We start from the raw sequence: 20,122 nt of genomic DNA on the forward strand, positions 1-20,122 counted from the left end.
CTAGTTGTTAGGGCTGAAAAAGGCAACTGCCACAGAAATCTGGAAAAGTGAATTAATTAATGCACTATTATGTAAGGGAGCACTGTCAAAGTTCCCATTTTATGTCAAGTTCAGAGATATGCTAAAATGCTGCCATTTGGAAATAAATTTAAAAAAAAAAAAAAACCAAAGTGTTCTTACTATTTCAACTACATTGACAAATACTCACTTCAGATTTTATTCCAAAGTCATGTATGTGTGTCTCATCAAAATCTGGGCTATAAATGGTGCTACCTCTGTATAGGCTACCTCCGTATAGTAGAACAGAGGTAGTAGCCTCTGTAAGCAAATCAACATGAAGAGAAGTGAGATGAGGGTATAGGTAAAGTGTGAAATAAGACACTATCGCCTTTTTTGAGGAAGCTGTAGCAGTTCAGTTCTCAGATGGTTAGAATATATGTTACATAAACCTTCAGATCTGGGGTACTAGCTAAAGGAAATATCTCTGTTGTGAGACTCATCACTAAAACAGGCATTCTGGTGGTCATTTTGTGTTGGGACCCAGGCAGAAGGTACTGGCAGTGTATACTGGGCACGGACTTAAATCTGGATATGCCAAAAAGGTGGGTTCCTTAATTTTCATTCTATCTCCATCTTTGTAAGAAGATCTTAGTCAGACCAGAGGAAGTGAACAACTGGATTTTGGTTTTTTTTTTGCTCTGCATACTACTTTAAGAATACAGGGTTTAAGTCCCTACTGACAGTGAACATAGTTTATTTGTTTTTCAGAAGCTGGTTGGAAGCATGAGCTCCTCTAAAGACAAATGGCATGTCAGCGGCCAGTTATAGGAAAGATAAAGGATTCCAAAAGCTGTGAATATCGCAGTCAGCTACCTAGGGCTTATTTAATATCCTTTTATTTCAGCTTCTTTCAACATTTTAGTCTTTGCTTGTCACAATATAAGTGTTTCAGTTGAATACATTCACAGAATTATTATACAATAATTTCTGCCCTATTCCAATATAGAATGGATTACCTCTATGTCCTACTTGCCCTTCTACTCTTCTTCTCTTCCTATAAAACAAGTCTCCCAGTCAGTCTTTCCCTTTTCCTGTTTTGATCATCATCTTGTGGTCTCCTTTAAGCTACTGTGAATAGGAACTGAAGATAAAGTGTGTGTTTATAGGCAGTGTGTTTAAAAAAGCTGCAGTTTCAGTGCTGGACCAACTCTCTGATTAGACAAGTGGAAAAGCTGTGGTGTGTACTTGGTAATAAATGTCAGAGCGAAGAAATGGAAAAACATCCTATTAGAGTCAAGCAGTAACCAGGAAGCAAAAGAAGAACCTGTGTTAAAAAAACCCCAAACAAAACCAACCGCAAAGACTCCAGAGCAGAGCAGAAGTTCAAGGATGACAAAGAAAAGGATCATAGCCCTTTTGGTGAGTAAATACTTTTAGACAGGTATTGATCTCGGGGGGAGGGGGAGAGTGGGGGGTTGTGGAACAGTGTATACTCTCCATTGTTAAGCACATTTATTGAGGATGAAGCACTCAGGAACAAAGATACAAGTAGTGAAGAGAAAGAAAACATTTTTTTTCCATGGTTGGAAAGCATTCTGGAAAATTGAAGCATGAAGTATGGTGGCTGGTATGCAGACCATTTAGAGAACAGCCTGTCTCTATTTTTGTAATGAAAGGAGACCTTGAAAACTATTCTATTCCTGATATATTTAATCACAAAAATGTGAGGCTATTTTCTGTATCACATAATGGAAAAGGACTTAATTTTTATTGGAAGGAAAAGTTTATCTAAATAATTGGCAAACTTCTAGAATCTCACTAATTGCAACTTTCAAATTCTCCCTGGGGCTGTTGAAGGTCAAGTTGGATGTGACCTTGATCAGGTGAGTCTAATTGAGAGGCATTCCTGCCCATGGTGGGGTGGTTGGCGTAGATGATCTCTACGGTCCCTTACGAGCTAAGCCATCCTATGATTTTATGAAATTGCTGGAACTTGTAAATCAGTGTGTAAAGAAGCAAGCCAAACAAGGCTAGCTTTATTTGAACCATTTTCCAGATCCTCATTCTTTTGCTCCAAAGAAATGTATTTTATATTTTCTTTTCCTGATAAATGTAAATCAAATATTTGCTGATTACATTTCAATTTATTCATCATATACTAGGGATGCATTGAGGAACACACAGAAAGAAGAGGAGTTGTTTGTTTTCACCAAGGCAACCAGGAACTTTTCTGTGTGGATGTTTAATGAATGAATCAGTCTACTTTAGCACACAATTGCTTAGATCAATAATTATTCAAGAAACAATGCTGCCTTGGGAAAAATCTATAGCTTTTAAAAAAAAAAAAAAAAAAAGAGAGAGAGAAAGAACTCTGGATGGGCTGAGTAACATTTTCAGGCAGGTATTTATCTCCAGATGAAGCTATTTTTCAGTAAAGTTTCTATTCTTTAGAAAATGCATTATTGGATGGTTAAAAGCAAACCAGATTGTTAGTGTTTAGAGCCTGGAGTTCAGGGTGGCAGTGAAATACAGCATTAATGGATAGTATTCTCAGATGTATAGCTGGGAAGATAGATTTTAAGTATAAAATCAAAGTGGCAATATGAACTGAATCTATGCATCTGTACTCCAGTGACAACTGTTACCATTACCAATATGAACAGATAGCAGGTTCTAATTAAAGTTGCAAACCAGAGGGAATAAGCATTAAGAAAGGAAAGAATAATTCCATGAATAAATCACACTTGATTTACTAGTTCACAAAAAAAGGGTCTAAAAATTAGTATCTGAAATTACTTTCAATACAGCATCTATCAAACTACAGAACAATAATCAAGTCGACCTAATTAGAACACTTATAACTATAAGCAGCATGTAGCATGTTCTTATCTTGACGTGTGGAGACCAAGTAGTCCCTTAAGTGTCAGTTAATCTACAGCAAACTTTTACTGAAACATAGAAGAAATCCCTTTCAACAGCTACCTGCTTGCTTTAGATGTCAAACTCTCCAGAATGTAGCTTTCTGTACTCTCTGCATGTCTATTTAGAGCAACTTTGATGTGCACACCACGAGTTTTATCAGGTAAGGTCTTCAGCAAATTACACATCACTTTGTGGGGCAGTTTTGTCCATACACATAGGTTAGCCTTCTTTATGCATAGGTATCACTTTGACTTACACTTTTATTTACTTACTCTTTATTATTCATTCAGGCCAACAGTATTTCAATGTGAGACAAACTTTGTCTCAACAGGTATAATGCTTTTAAAAGTGGACGCAGACCAGATCTCTTTAAGTGATGCTGAGGAGTATGGTGCTGCACATATTACTAGCATCTCTGATTAGGTAACACTGCCTTGATGGTACTGATCAGGCCTGTTCTCAGGGAAACTTAGCATAGCTTCCCATAAATTATCTAGCCCAGTTTTCTAAGGTAAATGCCTAATCAACTTTCTTGTTAGGTGTATTGACCATCCTCTTCATTTTCAGTGGTTTTGTGAGTGTTAGGGGGGTTGATCCATTGAGATGACTTGTTTTGGTGAAATTTTTGAAAGTGTGCTTTGAAAATCTCAATACATGTTTGGAATGATGCATTTCTAGACTGCTTTCTGCAAACAAATTGTGATCTGGCAGTGCTAGGCTATGTGAATTAACAAGTTTGAAGAGTTAGAAGTGCTTCACTAAACTGAAGTATTTTGTCAAATTACCCAGATGGATGGACACCAGTGAGATTTTTCTTTCTTGCCTTGAAGGGGCAGCAGTTGGTGGTCATGGAAAAAAGAGAAATGTGTTATGCCAAAATGAAACCTGTACCTCATTTGATTCATATTATCCTTTTATTTTCTTCACTTCTCTATTTGTATTCCCTTTCTGTCCCCTGCTTTTGAGAAAAAAGTCCCGGTTCAGGCTCTTCCAGCAGTGCTTGGAAACCTTAAGTGTTGCATGTGTTTGTGTTTTGTCATGGAGACTACCCGCTCATCAGGAATTCTGGCTATGTTTGATTCTTCAGGAAGTTTTTTAGCGGTAGCTTCACATTAAGCTACTCCTATCTGAGAGAAATAAAAGCCCAGATCAGCATTTGCAGTAGTAACATGACTGTAACTCAGTGTAGACACTAAAAGCAGCAGGCTGCTGTCAGTAAGTCTTCAGTGGCACACTAATGGGCTAAGTACTCCAGTCTGCCCAGTTTTGATTGAGTTTCTTAGCTAATAGCTGTGCATGGGGAACCCAGATCTGTGAGTACAACTTGGTATAGTGGTACCCACCTGTGGCTGCAGAGCATCTACCTACTACTGCAGGCCATGTGGCATGGCTGGTTCCACAAACATGGTGCTATGTGGTCTTTCAGTAACTTCACAGAGCCCCTCACATGTGCTATGTGTTATAAAAACCCATGGAGTTTTTGGATCTGCACAGGTGGACCCTTTCACAACACAAACAGTAAACTAATTGTGGCCAGAGATTTCAGCTGCCATGTGATGGAAACAAAGAGCTGGGAGAAATTTTACAGCCTGTTTTCCATAGCAAAAGGATATAGGGATTTGGAAAGTCTCATAAAGGCAGCTCTTGCTTCAATGAGACAGCCGAAGTACAAGCAGATCAGCGGGTGCCGCAGGGCTGCGGTGGTGGCATTTACACTGCAAAGGTAGTCAGACTCACAGGGCTTATCTCTTATCTCCAGACAAATTGTAATTATTATCAGGACAGTAGCTTCAGCAGGGGATGGAAGAAGCCCCTTTGTAACCTAATTTCTGTATTATGGCATTCAGAAGCTGCACTGGTACAACCGAGGAGGCAGTGACACTGCCTGTGGTGCCTTGCTTGCCTTGACTCACTGCTGTGACAATGTGGCTGCATGTGCATAGTAACAAAACTTTGGATGACAAAATGTTTTTGGTGAGAGAAATGTGTCTGCAAGATTAGGGCTAATTCTGCCCAGGATGTAATGCCTGTTTCACCTGTGGATGATGTAGCTTGGGATTTCAGTGCCTAAATTCCACCTAAGTGTCCCTTTGAACAGTGAAGTGTTTTTTGCGTCTGACATCTAGGAGCTCCACATTTAGGATGTTAGGAAACATTGCCAAGAGATGTAACTGCTGAGAGCAAGAAAATTGTGCATCTCTAAGACATCTCTAACCGCTACTGAGAGTAGCGGTTGCTGTAATTTATTTGGATTTAGGAAAAAAAAATCCTTGCAAAAATGTTCCTACCAATAAGCTGTTAAAGCAAATCAGTATTGAGGAAGTAAGAGCTAAAGTAGCTATGCATTAGAAACTAGGAGGTGGAGCAGGTTTAAATTGCAATTTATTTATTTATTTTAAAATCATGACAAAATGCTAATGGTATAGTGCCCAAACAGCCTGTATTCAAAATGGTGCTACTTGAAAGAGGAGATGAACATGCTACCTGAAAGGTGACACTGTTTGCTGTTAACAGAGAATTATTTCAGTTAATCAGAACTAGGAAAGATTGTGAATGACCTGGGTTAACAAAGTGATACAGATGAAATGCAATGCAATGCTGACAAATACAAGGTTGGGCACACATTCAGGAGAATAATTGAAAGTATTTGTAGGCTTTGCAGGGTTTTAAATCAAATGTAACCGTTTAGGTCATTATGTACTATGATAAGTTTAGTGGAAAAAAAATTCTGTTGTGACATGATACTATGAAAACAAAAGGTGAGTGAGGCCGTGTGGATAAAAAAAAAGGCAAGAAAAAAGAAAAAAAAAGGCAAAAACCCACAGAATAGGAAATACAGTTCCATCCATAAATCAACAAGAACAGTTCGCTCGTAATTTTGGTTTTGCCCTGTCTACTGACAAGAGTGAATCTGTGGACTGGCAACTATAGGATTTGTTTAGAAAGGAGTCAAAAAAAGGAGACAGAGGGGAAGTATTGAAAGCAGTGAGTGATATAAAGAATGGGATAGAAAGTGGGCTAAGGATGTTCTGTTTATCGTGCCAATGCAAAAAAAAAAGGACAGCAAAGTGGTATATCTAAAATGAATGAAAATGAATTATTTTCATGAAAACCTTGTTAAGCTTTGGGACTCTTAAGCAATCACGAGGGCTGAAAGTTCAGCAGCATTATGCTATTTTACAGCAATTCTTATGCTACGGGAGGACTGGAGAAATTATTTTGCATCAGTGCTGCTCGGAGATTCTGCTTCTCCATGAAAGAAGCTTGTAGATACTAACCTGCTGCTTCCTCGTTGTGAATGAGACCTTTTAAGGTGCATAGATGCTTTTGTGCACAGCTCTGCTGTCTCTAAACTTTAGACTGGTTGGCAGTGCAAAGTCTGCATTGTGCCAGGGCTCCTGCTGCAACACAGAAGGAAGTATGCACCCAAGGAAGAAATGGTTAAGTATTACATGAACTTTGCTGTAGATTTTTTATTTATTTTTTTTGTAAGCTACTTATTCTGAGTCTTATTTCTGCAACTGTGACTTCCTCTGTCTGGGATCTTGGACTGATGACTTCAGCAGCTGGCACGTTGTATGGAGTGGTCTTTTAACATCTTCCTGCCACTGAGCTGAGGTTTGTGTCATTTTCAATAGCATTTATAACCATTCAGGCTGCACCATGGTGTGATCTGTTTCCCATGCCAGGAACTTTGATGGGGAACAGTTGAGATTCATGATGACATAATACAGTAAGAAGAGATATTAATGCTCTTAGGCATGAATTAATGAAATACCATTGAGAATTTATCCTGCATGAATAAAAGGATTTGGAAGTTATCATTCTAAAAACCACATGAAGGATTTTATTGGAAAAAAACCCACAACCCTAAACACTATTGAAACAGACATAGTCCTAATGAACCTGTACTCCCTGCTTTTGTCAAAGCTGGATGATTGAGCTGGATCCATTAACTGAATTCCTCCTAATTTACAAAGTGTTTATATAAAGGAGAGACACAGAATTCTTGCTTCCAGGACTGTTGCAGTGCTGATTTTTCTCCCCAACTCAGAGCAAACCTGGATGCCAACCTGTGGCGTACTTGTAAAGACCGAGCATGCCAGTGGCATCCACAAATGTGAGGTCCTCATCTGACAGTGCAGCCATACAGCAAAACCCTTGCTTCCTGAGATGGTAGCAAAGCTCTTTGTAAATGTGGAATTTGACCGTCATGATCTATTTGCAAAATGAAAAAAGTAAGGTATGCTTTACTGTGACCTCCCTGGTACAAGTGTCTTCGCAGGGTAACAGTTGAGGTGGAACTTAAAAATTATTTGTGTGTCCCATCACTTTTCATTCTCCACCATCTCCTAGAATTAGGGAGTTCAAACCCCAAAGACGATGTCGTGTATATATACAATTGTCTGCCTGTAGCTTTGTTGATGTAAAAAATAATTTTATTTGGGGATAAAACTTTACACTAGCATATGCTGTCTTATAATCAAGTCTAGAAGACACATTTTGTAAATTTTGAAGCAAAGTGGGATAACAACGGTATACAGGGACTATTTACTTTTCTTGTTGTTGTTGTTCTGTTAATATCTGCTCTGAGTTCAGCAAAACAAAAAAAATTTCCTTAAAAATTCGGACATAAAATATGACACATATTTTATCCATAACTTATGTCAATTAGAAACACCTTTTATTGCCTACATAAGTGAATATATGTAAACTTTATTAGTAATTTCATTTCAAATTTAAAAGCAAAGGTGTATTGTAGAATTCACAGATAAAGGTTAATTTAAACTATAAAGGTACTACCAGTTGTTGCATTTCTTCATGTTACGGTTCACTTATGTAGAATTGAGATGTATTTTATATTAAACAATGCATAGCACCATTATACAACAGTTCACTAAATGCACATCCCATGTAATCTTTTGTAGGAATTAATATAACTGGACTGAAGTTACAAGGAAGAATTGAAATGAGCCAGTAGGGTTAACACTGATACTAACAGGAGATTACTAGCCATAAGAAAATTACAGCTCTTCTGAAAGACAGTGCCTAAAATAGCAGCCTATACTTGGCACCGTCATAGGAACTGGTTAACTGATGACCCTGAAGGAATACTTGTTTCCATTAATTCTGATGTCATTATTTTGCTATTCTTGAACTCTTCCTCTGAATTCTTCTGTCCTTCTGATCCCAAGACAAGATGGCAGGAACGTGAGAACATAAAGAAATTACAATAAGCTGTTGGCTATATAATTATACTGTAACCTACTACACTGAGAAGTTACACCAACAGAAATCTGGCAAGGTATTGGCTGCTAGCTGCTAGCTAAACACAAGACACTCACTAGCGTAACATTAAGAAAAAAAAGAAAAAAAAAGGGGGAAAAAAAGGCTCACTAGAAAGCAACATCTACGTTACAAAGAAGCCAACAAAAGAATTCCCTTATGATACTTAGGTTCAGCTGGTTCATCTTAGGTTCATCAGCTACATGTTCTTGATTGATGAATACTTGTTACATTTGCAAATGAATATATTTAAGAGCACAATGCTACAAACCTTTTTCCAGTATGTAGTTTTGCCACCTTTAGTTAGACACAAAGGAGTACTTGCTTGAACTAGGTTTGAAGGTTCTGCTGAAAGTTGGTGGTTATTAGGCGATGTGTACGGCAATTACTTGAGCACCACGATTTCTAAATCCCTAAGAGATGAATTCCTAGGTAGAAGGCAGCAAGTATGCTTTAAAGTTGTCAGACAGACCAAGGGAATCACTTTTGCTCATGTCTGCTGTATACCCTGAATTGGAACAAAAGCTTATTTCGTAGAGACTTTGGATTTTTAAAGCATCTCTACTGAAGAGAAGTACAAGATCTCTGATTTAACTTTAAATGTTACAGTGCCTCTACTGCAAACACTTTAACTGTTAAGGAATGTACTAGCAAGAGTTATCAGTAGGGTCAATAATGAAGACGCCTTTCCCTTCAGGAATAATTGCTACAGTGTCACAGTCCTGATTCCGCATATACTGAGGTTGCTGGAACCCCATGGCTCCATCTCAACCTGGGTTTTTATAATTTTTTTTTACAGTTTGAAATATCTCAACAGCAGGAAGTTTCACCCAAAATATTAATGTGAAATCCAAACTCTTTCAAAATGCATTGATTTATCTTCCACAAGAACTTTCTAGGATTGCAATCCATTAGAGGGTAACAGTATGGATACGGCTTTCAAATGAATTTTTGTTGTCATCATACATTTAGCTAGTGTCCATACAGGAGACTGTGGCCTCTGTGATGACAAGGCATTCATTTTAGAGTCACCTGGAAGAACAGTTTTGGAAATGGTGACAAACAAAGTCCTTGGCATTATCTTTGAGTGGCCCTGATTGAGAGTGACAAAAGAGCCAAAGGAACTAACAAAGACTTCAGACTTTCAGTTTTGCCACTGATTTGTAGGTAACAATTTAGGCATCAGCTGCCTTCTGCAGTTCTCTAGTCTGATAAAAATAGGGACAGGCATGCTTATTTATCTAACTCAAACCAGTGCCATTGATGGATTAATTATTTAGATAGCACTTGGAGTGCCATCCAAATGCTGCTTATTCATGTTTTCCCCACTGCAACAATGTATCTTCATCACTAATAATTAACTGCTAATTACTGTTGCCAAGAATATGATAGTGGTGTTTAGCACCTTATTTTTAATTTCAGTACAGATGCCTACTTAAAAGTCATGTAAATATATGAAATTACAGTACATTTTCCTAATGACCCTGCCATGTCTGAGTTTGACCCTATTCAATTGTGACTAGAGTAATGAACAGTAAAGATGACCTCTCTTCTGTAGAGCTATACAGACAGTTTCTGTTGTATTCCTGACACTTAAATCATGAAATGTAAAGAAACCATTCTAAGGATGATAGAGCTGGGTTGAAGGACTGCTGATGCCAATTATGCTTCATACATAATAATGCACATTTTACCTATTTGGAAAAATTCACATTTATTTACTGTCAAACAGGTGTTAAACTTTACACTGGATATTAGTGATGGGCTCATTATTAACAGGTTTACACAAAGGGATGAAAAAAGCAGAATTGTCTTGAAACAATTTACATTTCTTTAGGGTTTTCTTTTATCATAAAATAAATTAATTACTAAATATAGGCAAAAGGAATATGGAAGAGTAATAGTTATGTTTTATTTATTTTTTTTAAAGGACAGGCACCTTTTATTTATGAGAAGTTTGTGAGAAGTGTCCAGTGTCCCCTTTAACCCTTTCACCACCCAACCCTGATTAAAGAATGAACAGGGAATTGAGTTACAATCTTTGTTAGCTCTACCAAATTTGTGCAAGGCTTGGCATAATTGGCTTCTGAAACAATTTTCCCCCCAAATGATGGTTTTTGGCAATAAAAATCCAAAATGTAAGAATAAAAACTAACTTGTCAAAGCAGAACACTGTTTACAGTGAAAAGTAAGTGAAAATGGGTAGAACTGCATTTTAAACATACTACCGTACTATGAACAGAGTGTATGAAAAAACAGCTTGTAACGTATGTGCAACCAAGAGCTTCTCACAATATTTTCTTCAAACTCTTTAAAATTATTTTTTAATGATAATTATATTTCAGTTGGACACAAATGTATTTATTTTACCCTAGCAATAGAACAAAATATAATTTCTTTAGCCATTTTTTTTTTTCATGAGAACGGTTCATTGTACAGTTGAGGAAATATATGAAATAAGGCCTGTGGCTTGATTGCTAGTGGTTAGACATGTGTTCAATCTTTGCCCTAATGGAAAAGATTTGCAGTGAACTGCAAACTGATGCAGAATATCTCTCCTGCTTTTGCAAGTCTTGTCAGGAATAGTAAGGTACAGTAAATTTGTCCCACAGGATTTTAGAGCCTACGCCTTGTATATAATACAATGTAGGCCTAGGAAAAAAACAATGGTGCAGCCATATTTACAAATTTAGTTCACAAACTGCTGCAATAAAATGGTTGGAAAGTGTTTATTTATCTTTTTTTTTTTTTTTTTTTTTCACAATTTTGTTAAATTCAGCAGCAGAAGATATCTTAAAATACCATGTTGGTATTTCTTTTCTTTGTAACAAATAATTCATTTTAGTATACTCTGTGTATATACAAAGTTTTTGCTTTATAAAAATTCACAGAACTGCGAGGTCCAGTCATCCCCGTTACTGGAGAACCACAGGGTTAACAGAATTGTCTCTTCAAGCAGTTATGAGGGAGCCTGCATGGGGCTAATTAAGTCTTTTTAATACTTGTACATGGCCTTTAATATTTCTTTGCTACGTTATTAAAGGCTTGTCACTAGTTGCATTTGTCCTTCTCTAACATCTCCTTCTGGAATACATCCTTCCTTGTTAATGGGAATTATATAGCCATCGCTATTACCCCTGCTGATTTGATAGTACATCTGAAGCTGATGGCCAGCTCCTAGGTTTGGCATGCTCTTGTAGTAAATGTCCTCATTTTCACTCCTCCTGGAGGGAGAGAGATCTTCTTCAACATCGGGGCTGCTCTCTGGATACGGAGAGTCTCTGAGATTGGGCATGCTCGTGTAAAGAGAGTCTCTGTTTGGGGACTGGAGATGGTCGTCAGCCTCAGCTGTCAGCTGTGAGACATAGCTGTCGGTTCCCTCGGTCTTCACTTTCTTCTGGGGCTGGTACAGAAGGGAGTGAGTCCGCTGAGGAATGAGCGGGGCCTCAAGCTCTTTGTGGTGGAGCTCTAGCCCTGGGGTGTCACTGTGCATCAAAGATGAGGCATCTGCCACGATGGCATCATCTTCGCTACTGCTCCCGCCTATCACAGCTTTGGCTGGTAGCGTGCGCTCCAGGTTGTGGTTCTTGCTGCTGCCCCGCAGGTTATTGTGCACTAACTCTGAAATGATCATTTTCTCAAAAGCAGTATCATTCAGGCTTAGTCCACAGTCTACAACTTGCACACTGTCATTATAGTCTCCATTGCGCAATGAGTAGCTGTTGTTGAAATTACCATTTAGCGGTAGAGTATCCATGGCACTTGTATCCCTGGCATTGTTCAGTGAATGTCCTGAAATGGAAGAGGACAGCTCTGGTTATTGCCTGATGTGCTTTTCATTACTTAATTATCTTTTTTTAAACAAAATTCTTTAATGTAGTTCAGGACAAAGTTGTACTTGAAAGTAAGGCTTGAGCAAAGTTATGTTACTGAACATTCCCAAATGTAAACAGTTGCACACCTTATAGGAAAGATGCATTTCGAGAATAGCAATGTGTATTTCCTGTAGGGATAGTGGCATTTAAATTGCTTAATTTAGTGTCAATTCTGTGACTCTTCCACAAGGAACTGTTCACTCCATGCCCTTGCATATGTAATGCAAAGCAATTCATTTGGAAACATCTACATTTTGAAGTACACCACCATGATTTAGAAAAAGAAAATTAACAGAATTTGTCCTAAACAACACTAAATTAAAAAGGAGTTAGATCACAGACATAACTGAAGGTAAATGTACAACATAAACCCACATAATTGGCAAGCAACTACTTTAACAACACTTCTAACATTTTTCCTTTTTTTTTTTTTTTTTGAGATGAAGTAAAGAAAAGAATGAAAAAAAATGGATAAATACAAAGAATTTATGTTAAACAAGGACAGCCATCTTTCACACTACAGGGACCAGGGCCCACAAGCACCATCCAACAACACGATAGACAGCAGGTGGAATGACTCACTTTGGACAACTCACATCATGTCTGTCTGCTCAGGCTATCTGGCCTAAGAGTAGCTGATATATAAAAGAAAGTAAAATGATTTATTGTAACATGATGAAGAATTACTGAGCTTCTCAGCAACTTAGTCAGAGCAAGGGTTCAGCAAATTAGATTACTAAGCAATAACGGCTTTTATTTTCCCACTTAATGTAATTTTTTTTTCCACTAATATTCTGTCTGCCAACAATGGCCCCAGGCTTCTAAAGGTCAAAGTTTGCCTGCAGTCTGCATCAGTCACAGTGACAGCACTGAATGAACCAGAATAGTTAATTAAGAGTTAGGCCCACAGTTACCATGGGCATGGAAGTCAAATGCAGAAATGTTAGGAATTTCTGTAAGTATGGGTCACAGAAATTAAACCAAAGAATAAATATTAGTTGTGGAATGGGAAAAGGAAATCAGCCATAGCTGATATCTTGTAGCTGCTGGAGGAATGACAGATTGGGTAAGCCTGCTGGAAACATGAAAGAAGTTTAACGGGGGTAAAAAATGAAGTCTTATGATGATTAAGATCTTTATGCTTTTGGTCTTGGATATTTTTTTTTTTTAATTATTTTATTTTCTTTAATTTTGGTAACACAATAAAAAAAAAAGGTTTTCCTATAGACACAAAGACATGTAAACTATGACACCACAGTGCTTCCCAAGCAAAAGAAAAACTAAAAAAAGACTTTGAAAGAAATGAAACAGTCTGAATCATGGAAAGTCTGATGGTTAGAGCATTCCTAGAAAATCACTTTATCTACAGATATGTCTGGAAGTAAAGGAAGAATGAAGTGACTGTACTGAAATGAGACTGACCACTGTGAGGCTGCTGCATTATATGCAAGGCTTGGAGGAGTATAATAAAAAAGTTGGTTTTGGAAATGATTATACATTTTCTTCTTTTGTCTTTTTTGTTTTTATGGTTTTGTTGGTTTTGGTTTTTTTGTGTTTGGTTTGTTGTTGTTTTTTTTTTCCTTGTAATTAAACCTGCAGCTTATCCTAGAAAATTCAATCTTCTCTGGAAATACTGTTTTCAGTTAAAAAGTAATTGTGATTTCTCATGAAGAGATTTTTGTCTTCAACTTTTAAAAAAAAACAGACAGAGTAATAATTTCCAAATAAATTCTGAGTAATTCACAGATAATTTTGTATTTGTGCTTTTGTTAACTCCTCTCCATTTCTACTGATTTAACAGTGATGAGGGTTGTTTGAAAGGTCTCTTTAAGCCTTGATTAAACAACTTTGTAGTTTTGCAATTTCATATATGTTCCAAGATTTTTCTTGGAATGGATTTAGCTGCACAGAACATATGGCATTTATAAAAGGAGGCAACACATGGACCACATGCTGGCATTCATTTCCCTCATGAAAGTGATTTAATTCTATAATTTTAATTCCCTTTTCTTCTGCTAAACAGATACGAAAATATATCTGATAATACAAAATGAGTTTTCTATGATATACTGCAGAGTTAAGGATGCTAGAATATATTCAAATTGGTATGAGGAAGCAAATTTTGTCGCCCATGATCAGGTAATTCAGTTGAAATCTTTCCATAGCCTGTAGCAAGATTACTGTGGGAATGTAAAAATACAAGTAAATTGTTAAGCATTTCTGCTTGACACTGCTTTGGTTTTAAACAGCAAATTATTTCAGCATTGCGCAACTTCTGCTACCAATAGGGTTTGCTACAGACCTCGCGTTGTTTTCCAAAAAGCAGTATGCAAGTACTTTTTGAATGTGGAAACATTTCATTTGCAAATTGTGAACCACTTGCCCGCTGAGTCTACTTCATGACCGCTAGTTATGTTTTAATTGTGCCCATTAAAAATCATGCTGAAAAAATTTACATTTGATAGGCAAAGTTAAGTTTTACTCCCATACTTGTCTCTCTGTAGGTTGCTAGAGGAAAGCATAAGGAAAGTAAGAAAACAAGAGAATGAAAATAGAAACTACAGTTCAGGTATAAAGGAAATTTGAAATAAAAACTGGAAACAAGGTTTTATGAGCTCTTCATCGAAGATTTACCATTCTAGTTATGCTAAAGTGATCTTATGAGTCATCAAACAGTAACTGCTAGATATTTACTGATGAATTGCACCAGAGTTTAAAATAGCAACTAGTCAATGTAACAACAAAATGTTAGGTAAATGATGACGCAGTTTATTTCTACAGAACTAAACTGTTCTAACTGTTAATCTCGAGATTTTCCTACAGGAAAATGATCTACCATAAAGCTGCACTATACTATAGTTTAGATCTGTTTGACGCTGGATACAGTTTTCTGCACTGGGGTATCCAAAGGTGTCAAGATGCCTTGCACTGCTTTAGTATCTAATCTGTTCCATAAGCGGGTTTTTCTCAGCACGCTTTAGAATCAACCTTACATTGCATAGACATGATACCTCTAAGTGATATATATCTTGAAGATGGGCTCTCGGACCATGTGGTGTCAGTCCTGTAATAGTATATTAAGATTTATGCCACCTGTGTTAAAAACATGGATAATTATTGGTAAATACTGTTATGGCAAAGGCATTACTATAATATAGTGCAGTTTTACAAGCTGACATTGGCAATACTGTATTTTTTGAACTGACAGAAATTCAGGATGGAGGGCTAGAGTATTGCAACTCAAGTTTCTGTCTAGGGAAAAGAAGGGATTTGGAGCAAGCCAAGAAAAGCGGTTTCATTCAAGAAGTATAAGCACACCTGGTGAGTTAAACACAGGAGCTGAAGGGGCATTACATACAACTGTTTCAGCGAGCAATGTGTTATAGGGGTTGTTAGTGCCGTGTGGTCGAAGAAGAGGGTTTGTTAGTAGGTAATTGCCAGTCATTCCTAAAGCAAAAGAAACAGAAAAAAATGTCAGTTCTTTAATTTTAGGCTGACAGTTTCAATAAAGAATATTTTTTTATTCATCATGAATCGTGTAGGACTTGTCAAATGCAATTCAGCTGAAAATTTCCGAATGTATTTGAGCTATGTATTTGGAAATGGGAGTAGGAAAATACAGTTAGATTCCAGTAATTCACAGGTGCTGTCCAAATCCCCAAAGTAAACATCTGGTGAGAGTGACATTTACTAATGTATACAAAATCACTGTTACACAAGAATAGCAATTAAATGTGTAGAGATCAAGGTACTACATAAAGCTATTATGACTTTAAAAATGATCATACAGAACACTTCCACCCAGAATTGAGAGAAATGAGTTTCTTGAATGAAAAGGTATTGAAAAATAACTTCTGACAGGATCAGAGATGTTATTCACTTTATTAAAAACACACGGACAGTGGAAGGGAATTGCTGTTTTCAGACAGTGGATGAGAAACTGCAAGAAGCATATCTTAGTATATGCAAAAGAATGCATGCTGAGGGGAAAGCAAAATATTTGCTCTGAGAAATAAGAGCATTCATATTTTCTCCTGGGACATTCATGCTGCAAATTTATCTGCCAGGTTTTTAAAAGTAATTCTTTGAATGACAAATTTTCTTTAAACAATCAGTTTATAAACAATGTAAGGTGAAGCAAAATACTGCAGGAACAGATTTTTTTTTTAAACCCATTTTACATGTCAATACAACACCATTTAAACTCAGAATAATGAGAAAAAATTGAGTATTTTTAGAAATTATTAAAAAGTCAATTAATCTCTGATTTCTAACTACTAGAAGAAAAATGGGTTAGAATAATGACACACAAAAAAAGCCAACAGAAACTAAAAACCAAATACACAAAATGCTGTGATTTAAAACTCACTTTAAACATTTCATTAAGGTAAAATTCTACTTTCTTTTCTATTGCATTGCACAGCAGTATGTCAGGATCCGTGTATTACAGACCCAAGGACAACTAAGAGCCAGCTATATTTTTATACAATTGATATTTTGAATTTGGCAAAGAAAAGACAGTATATATTCCACATATAAATTCTTTCCTCTTACCACAAATACTTGGTAGCAGAAATGAGCAGAAAATTGCAAGATACAGAGAATTTGCCTGATTATGGTAATCTAAAGTTCGCATTGGTGGATAACTAAAAAGGTTTTATCACAATTTTTCAGTTGTAATGTACTTACTCCTAGAAATACTAACTGAAATATAGCCTACAAGAAGGCTGGAGAATAACTGTTTACAAAGGCCTGCAGTGACAGAGTGAGAAGAGAAGATTTTGATTGGATGTTAGGGACAAGTTCTTTACCATGAGGGTGCTGAACACTGGAAGAGGTTGGCCAGGGGGGTAGTTGAGGCACCATTCCTGGTGATATTCATGATCAGGCTTGAGAAGGTTCTGAGCAACCCAATCTAGCGAAAGATGTCCCTTCTCACTGCAGGGGATTTGGATATGACCACCTTTGGAGGTCCCTTCCAACCCAAACCATTCTATAATTCTATGATTTTTCTGTACTATATTTACTCTTGGTTAGAACTACTATCTGTAATTTATAATTAAGAAAAGTGTTTGTTTAGTATTCTTTTTTAACTGAAAATTGTTTGCCTTCATGAGGTCTGTGGTGACAGGTTGGACTTGATGATCTTTGAGGTCTCTTCCAACCTTGGTGATTCTGTGATTTTTATTTTCAAGTATAAATGACATTTACCCTTGATTGCTAAACTACTCTTATCTTTATGCATCACTGAGATGGGGACAATATTATAATTTCATAAAGATGATATAAATTTTTCTAAACATGGCAAAGCACCTCCACTGACTTGAGAATGAAGCTCCAAAACAGGGAGAAGTTTCCTAGACTGCTGTTCAACACTTATTTATCTGAGGGTACAGCACACTTAGAACAAATCTCAGGAGTCAGAGACATCAAATTAGGGTGCAAACTCAGACTTTTTTATATAGTATATTTATGGGGTTTTAATGAAACACTGGAAGAGAATGTACTTCTTTCTTGGGCATACAAAATACACATTTTCTGCGGAGAAGATACTTTATTTTGATCTTTTTCCAGAGGAATATACAAGATTCAGAGGGAGAGAGCAGTAAAACACAGGTCTGTATGCCAAACAGCAAAACCAGAATCATTCTTTCTTTTATTTTGAAAAATATCACAGTTTTTACTTGCAAAACGAATGTAAGTTATGTCCCTTCTACCAAATCTGGAAAAAAAGAAAACACAAAGGAGGAAAATTTGCTAATCGTGATTGATGAAGGCTTTATAGCAGCCCTGACAGAGGTGAATTTTGTGTCTGAAACTTTCTGAATTTAGCAGGAATTGGTCTCAATGAGATCTGGGCTACCTGTTCTTCTACAGATGTGGGTGGAAGAACAGGCTTTGAACTTGCCTTGCACAGCAGTCTTCCCTCCGCTGCTAGCTCAAACTGCTTTAAAAAACACAGGGGGAAAGAAATAAAGGAAGGGATATTCTGTCTCAATTAATACCTTTGTCTCTTAAACTGGACATGAGAATGAGGTTACAGATTTCAAAGTCTATTTTAACAGAAAATTTTGGGGATTTGGCTTCTCTGTGCCTGAAAAATCTGGATTCTATCCCTTGTGACAAATACGATGCTCTTTGAAATATAAAAGATAAATGCTTTACAGACATCTTTTGCATAGAAATGATATCAATTAAATTTCACTGGGAAAATTTCTGCACCTAAAAATCATAGTCAAATATGCATTCAAATGTTACTGCACTCATATTTCTGTTTCGGATTTAACCTATAAAGGTTAGGAAAGATTTAAAATTATGATCTTGCTTTTAAGTTAAATTATTAATGAAACTTATTTAAATACATTCCCACGAATGGAGGAATTTGACTTCTACAGCAGGGGGCCAGTTGAGGGAACACGGTTTTAAAATGTGCTGGTAGATGACTTTAAAACTCTCCTTTCAGAGAACATTTGTTCCAGATTTATTTTTTTTCCAAACATTCTTTTCAATTCTTCTGTGTTAAATGATATATAATCTGTATAAAATTTAAGGCTTCTAAAACTGAAATGTTCCCAGTGACTGACCTTGATTAAGTGTTGAAGTGCTGTTGATGTCACCTGAGATAAAAGACGATTCAGATTGTTTTCTCACAGTATCATTCCACATCCTCCTTATACGACTCTGTTAACATAAAGCAGTGAGACAGAAGCTTAGGAAATTGCTAAAAGACTTTTTCCCATTTATGTGATACTATGCAGAACATTTGTGTTTAAATTGGTCTAAAGTACGCCATTCTTCCAGCACATAGTGGAATTCCTTCTTTCGAAATTGGAAGTCTAATTTATTAAATTTCATTTGTATGAAACATGATGGTATAAACCTTCCTATAAGTCAGTCCCTAATTACAAGAAAAAGGTGTTTCCATTAAACCAAAGTACAAGGAAATGTTTAAAAAGAAAAGTCTACCATGCGGAAGTATGTACATTCCAACTAAATGATAAATGAGAAGACAATTAGTCCTTCTGATTGTAATACATCTCAGTAGGCTTTGTTATAAGTAAGGTTAATTAAAAGATGCTGTCAAAATCATTGTTACCTGAGTGCCAGAGGAATAGCGAGCACTAGTTCTTGTTGTTGATGCTTTCACTGAACTGTGGGGACTCTCCGTTGGTAGTCCACCACAGCAGTAGGAATGTCGGAAGCATTTGCCGTACTCCTTACGTACCTACAGTGGAAAAAAGAAATTGCTTAGCACAAAACATTGCATGAAATATCTCCACTGTCAAAAACACATACACCTTGCCTTGAAACTACACACACACACTTTTCAAGCAAACACATAATTCCTGTCTGTTGAATTGTTTGCCATTAGTAAAATTAAGTATTTTTTCCTACTTACCAGCTGCATTTTCAACTATCTAAGATTTCTGAATGAAGTATTTTCAAGATCTGTGTGTATTTAGATGTGAATGAATAACTGAGTTATTTATGGGATTATTTTGATTTTGTTTTTGAATTGTAGATTAATATGGTTAAGTTTACCTGAATTGAATGCTGGCTGAAAATAGTCCTTTTTATATGAGCTTTTGAAGCAGAAACCATAGAAAGCCTATCTTCCCAACCTAGCATGCAAAAGGGCTGAGCTAACTAGCCTTTGCACAGCATGGTACTGCCCATTATGTTATTCCTTCCAAGAACATGTGCAACACCTGCAATAACAATAAAGGCATTTTCATGTAAAGTTACTCTGTGTAGCTGAAACAGATACCAGTTCATATGCTCACACCTGCTTTGAGATCAGACTCACAAACATCTCTGCCCCACTCTAGGCCAAGCCCCAGCTCCAGTGTTTGAGAGTCAAATTTTGAACCATGAAGGCTGGGAAACGAAGCATCTTTCACTTTAAGGATGAGACGATAAAATCCTCTCTAAATGTCTTTGCAGAACTTAAAAAAATGAATATACCTGTGTGTATGATATTTTTGCCTGACAGAGCAACAACAACTTATTAATGATTCCAGTATTTGGCCTGCATTTAT

The 20,122-nt window shown here is 36.7% G+C and overlaps 1 protein-coding gene across 19 annotated transcripts in view; it reads right to left on the reverse strand.

The window, feature by feature from the left end:
• Positions 1–9,014: 9,014 nt before the first annotated feature.
• Positions 9,015–20,122, reverse strand: part of ADGRL2 (adhesion G protein-coupled receptor L2) — a 316,422-nt gene continuing 305,314 nt past the window's right edge. For 6 of the 19 annotated variants that reach the window (XM_054165502.1, XM_054165507.1, XM_054165503.1 and 3 more), the window contains 4 exons: positions 19,180–19,308; positions 18,668–18,764; positions 15,402–15,530; positions 9,015–12,000 (listed from right to left, as the gene is read on the reverse strand). In XM_054165502.1, the coding sequence (XP_054021477.1) occupies positions 11,246–12,000; positions 15,402–15,530; positions 18,668–18,764; positions 19,180–19,308 (1,110 nt within the window). In that variant the 3' untranslated portion in view covers positions 9,015–11,245. Of the gene's footprint in view, positions 12,001–12,665; positions 12,719–14,539; positions 14,592–15,094; positions 15,177–15,401; positions 15,531–18,667; positions 18,765–19,179; positions 19,309–20,122 lie in introns of all 19 variants that reach the window. The other 13 variants (XM_054165513.1, XM_054165511.1, XM_054165509.1 and 10 more) reach the window with 6 other exon arrangements.

This window comes from Dryobates pubescens, chromosome 11, assembly GCF_014839835.1.
Source record: "Dryobates pubescens isolate bDryPub1 chromosome 11, bDryPub1.pri, whole genome shotgun sequence".
Lineage (NCBI taxonomy): Eukaryota > Metazoa > Chordata > Aves > Piciformes > Picidae > Dryobates > Dryobates pubescens.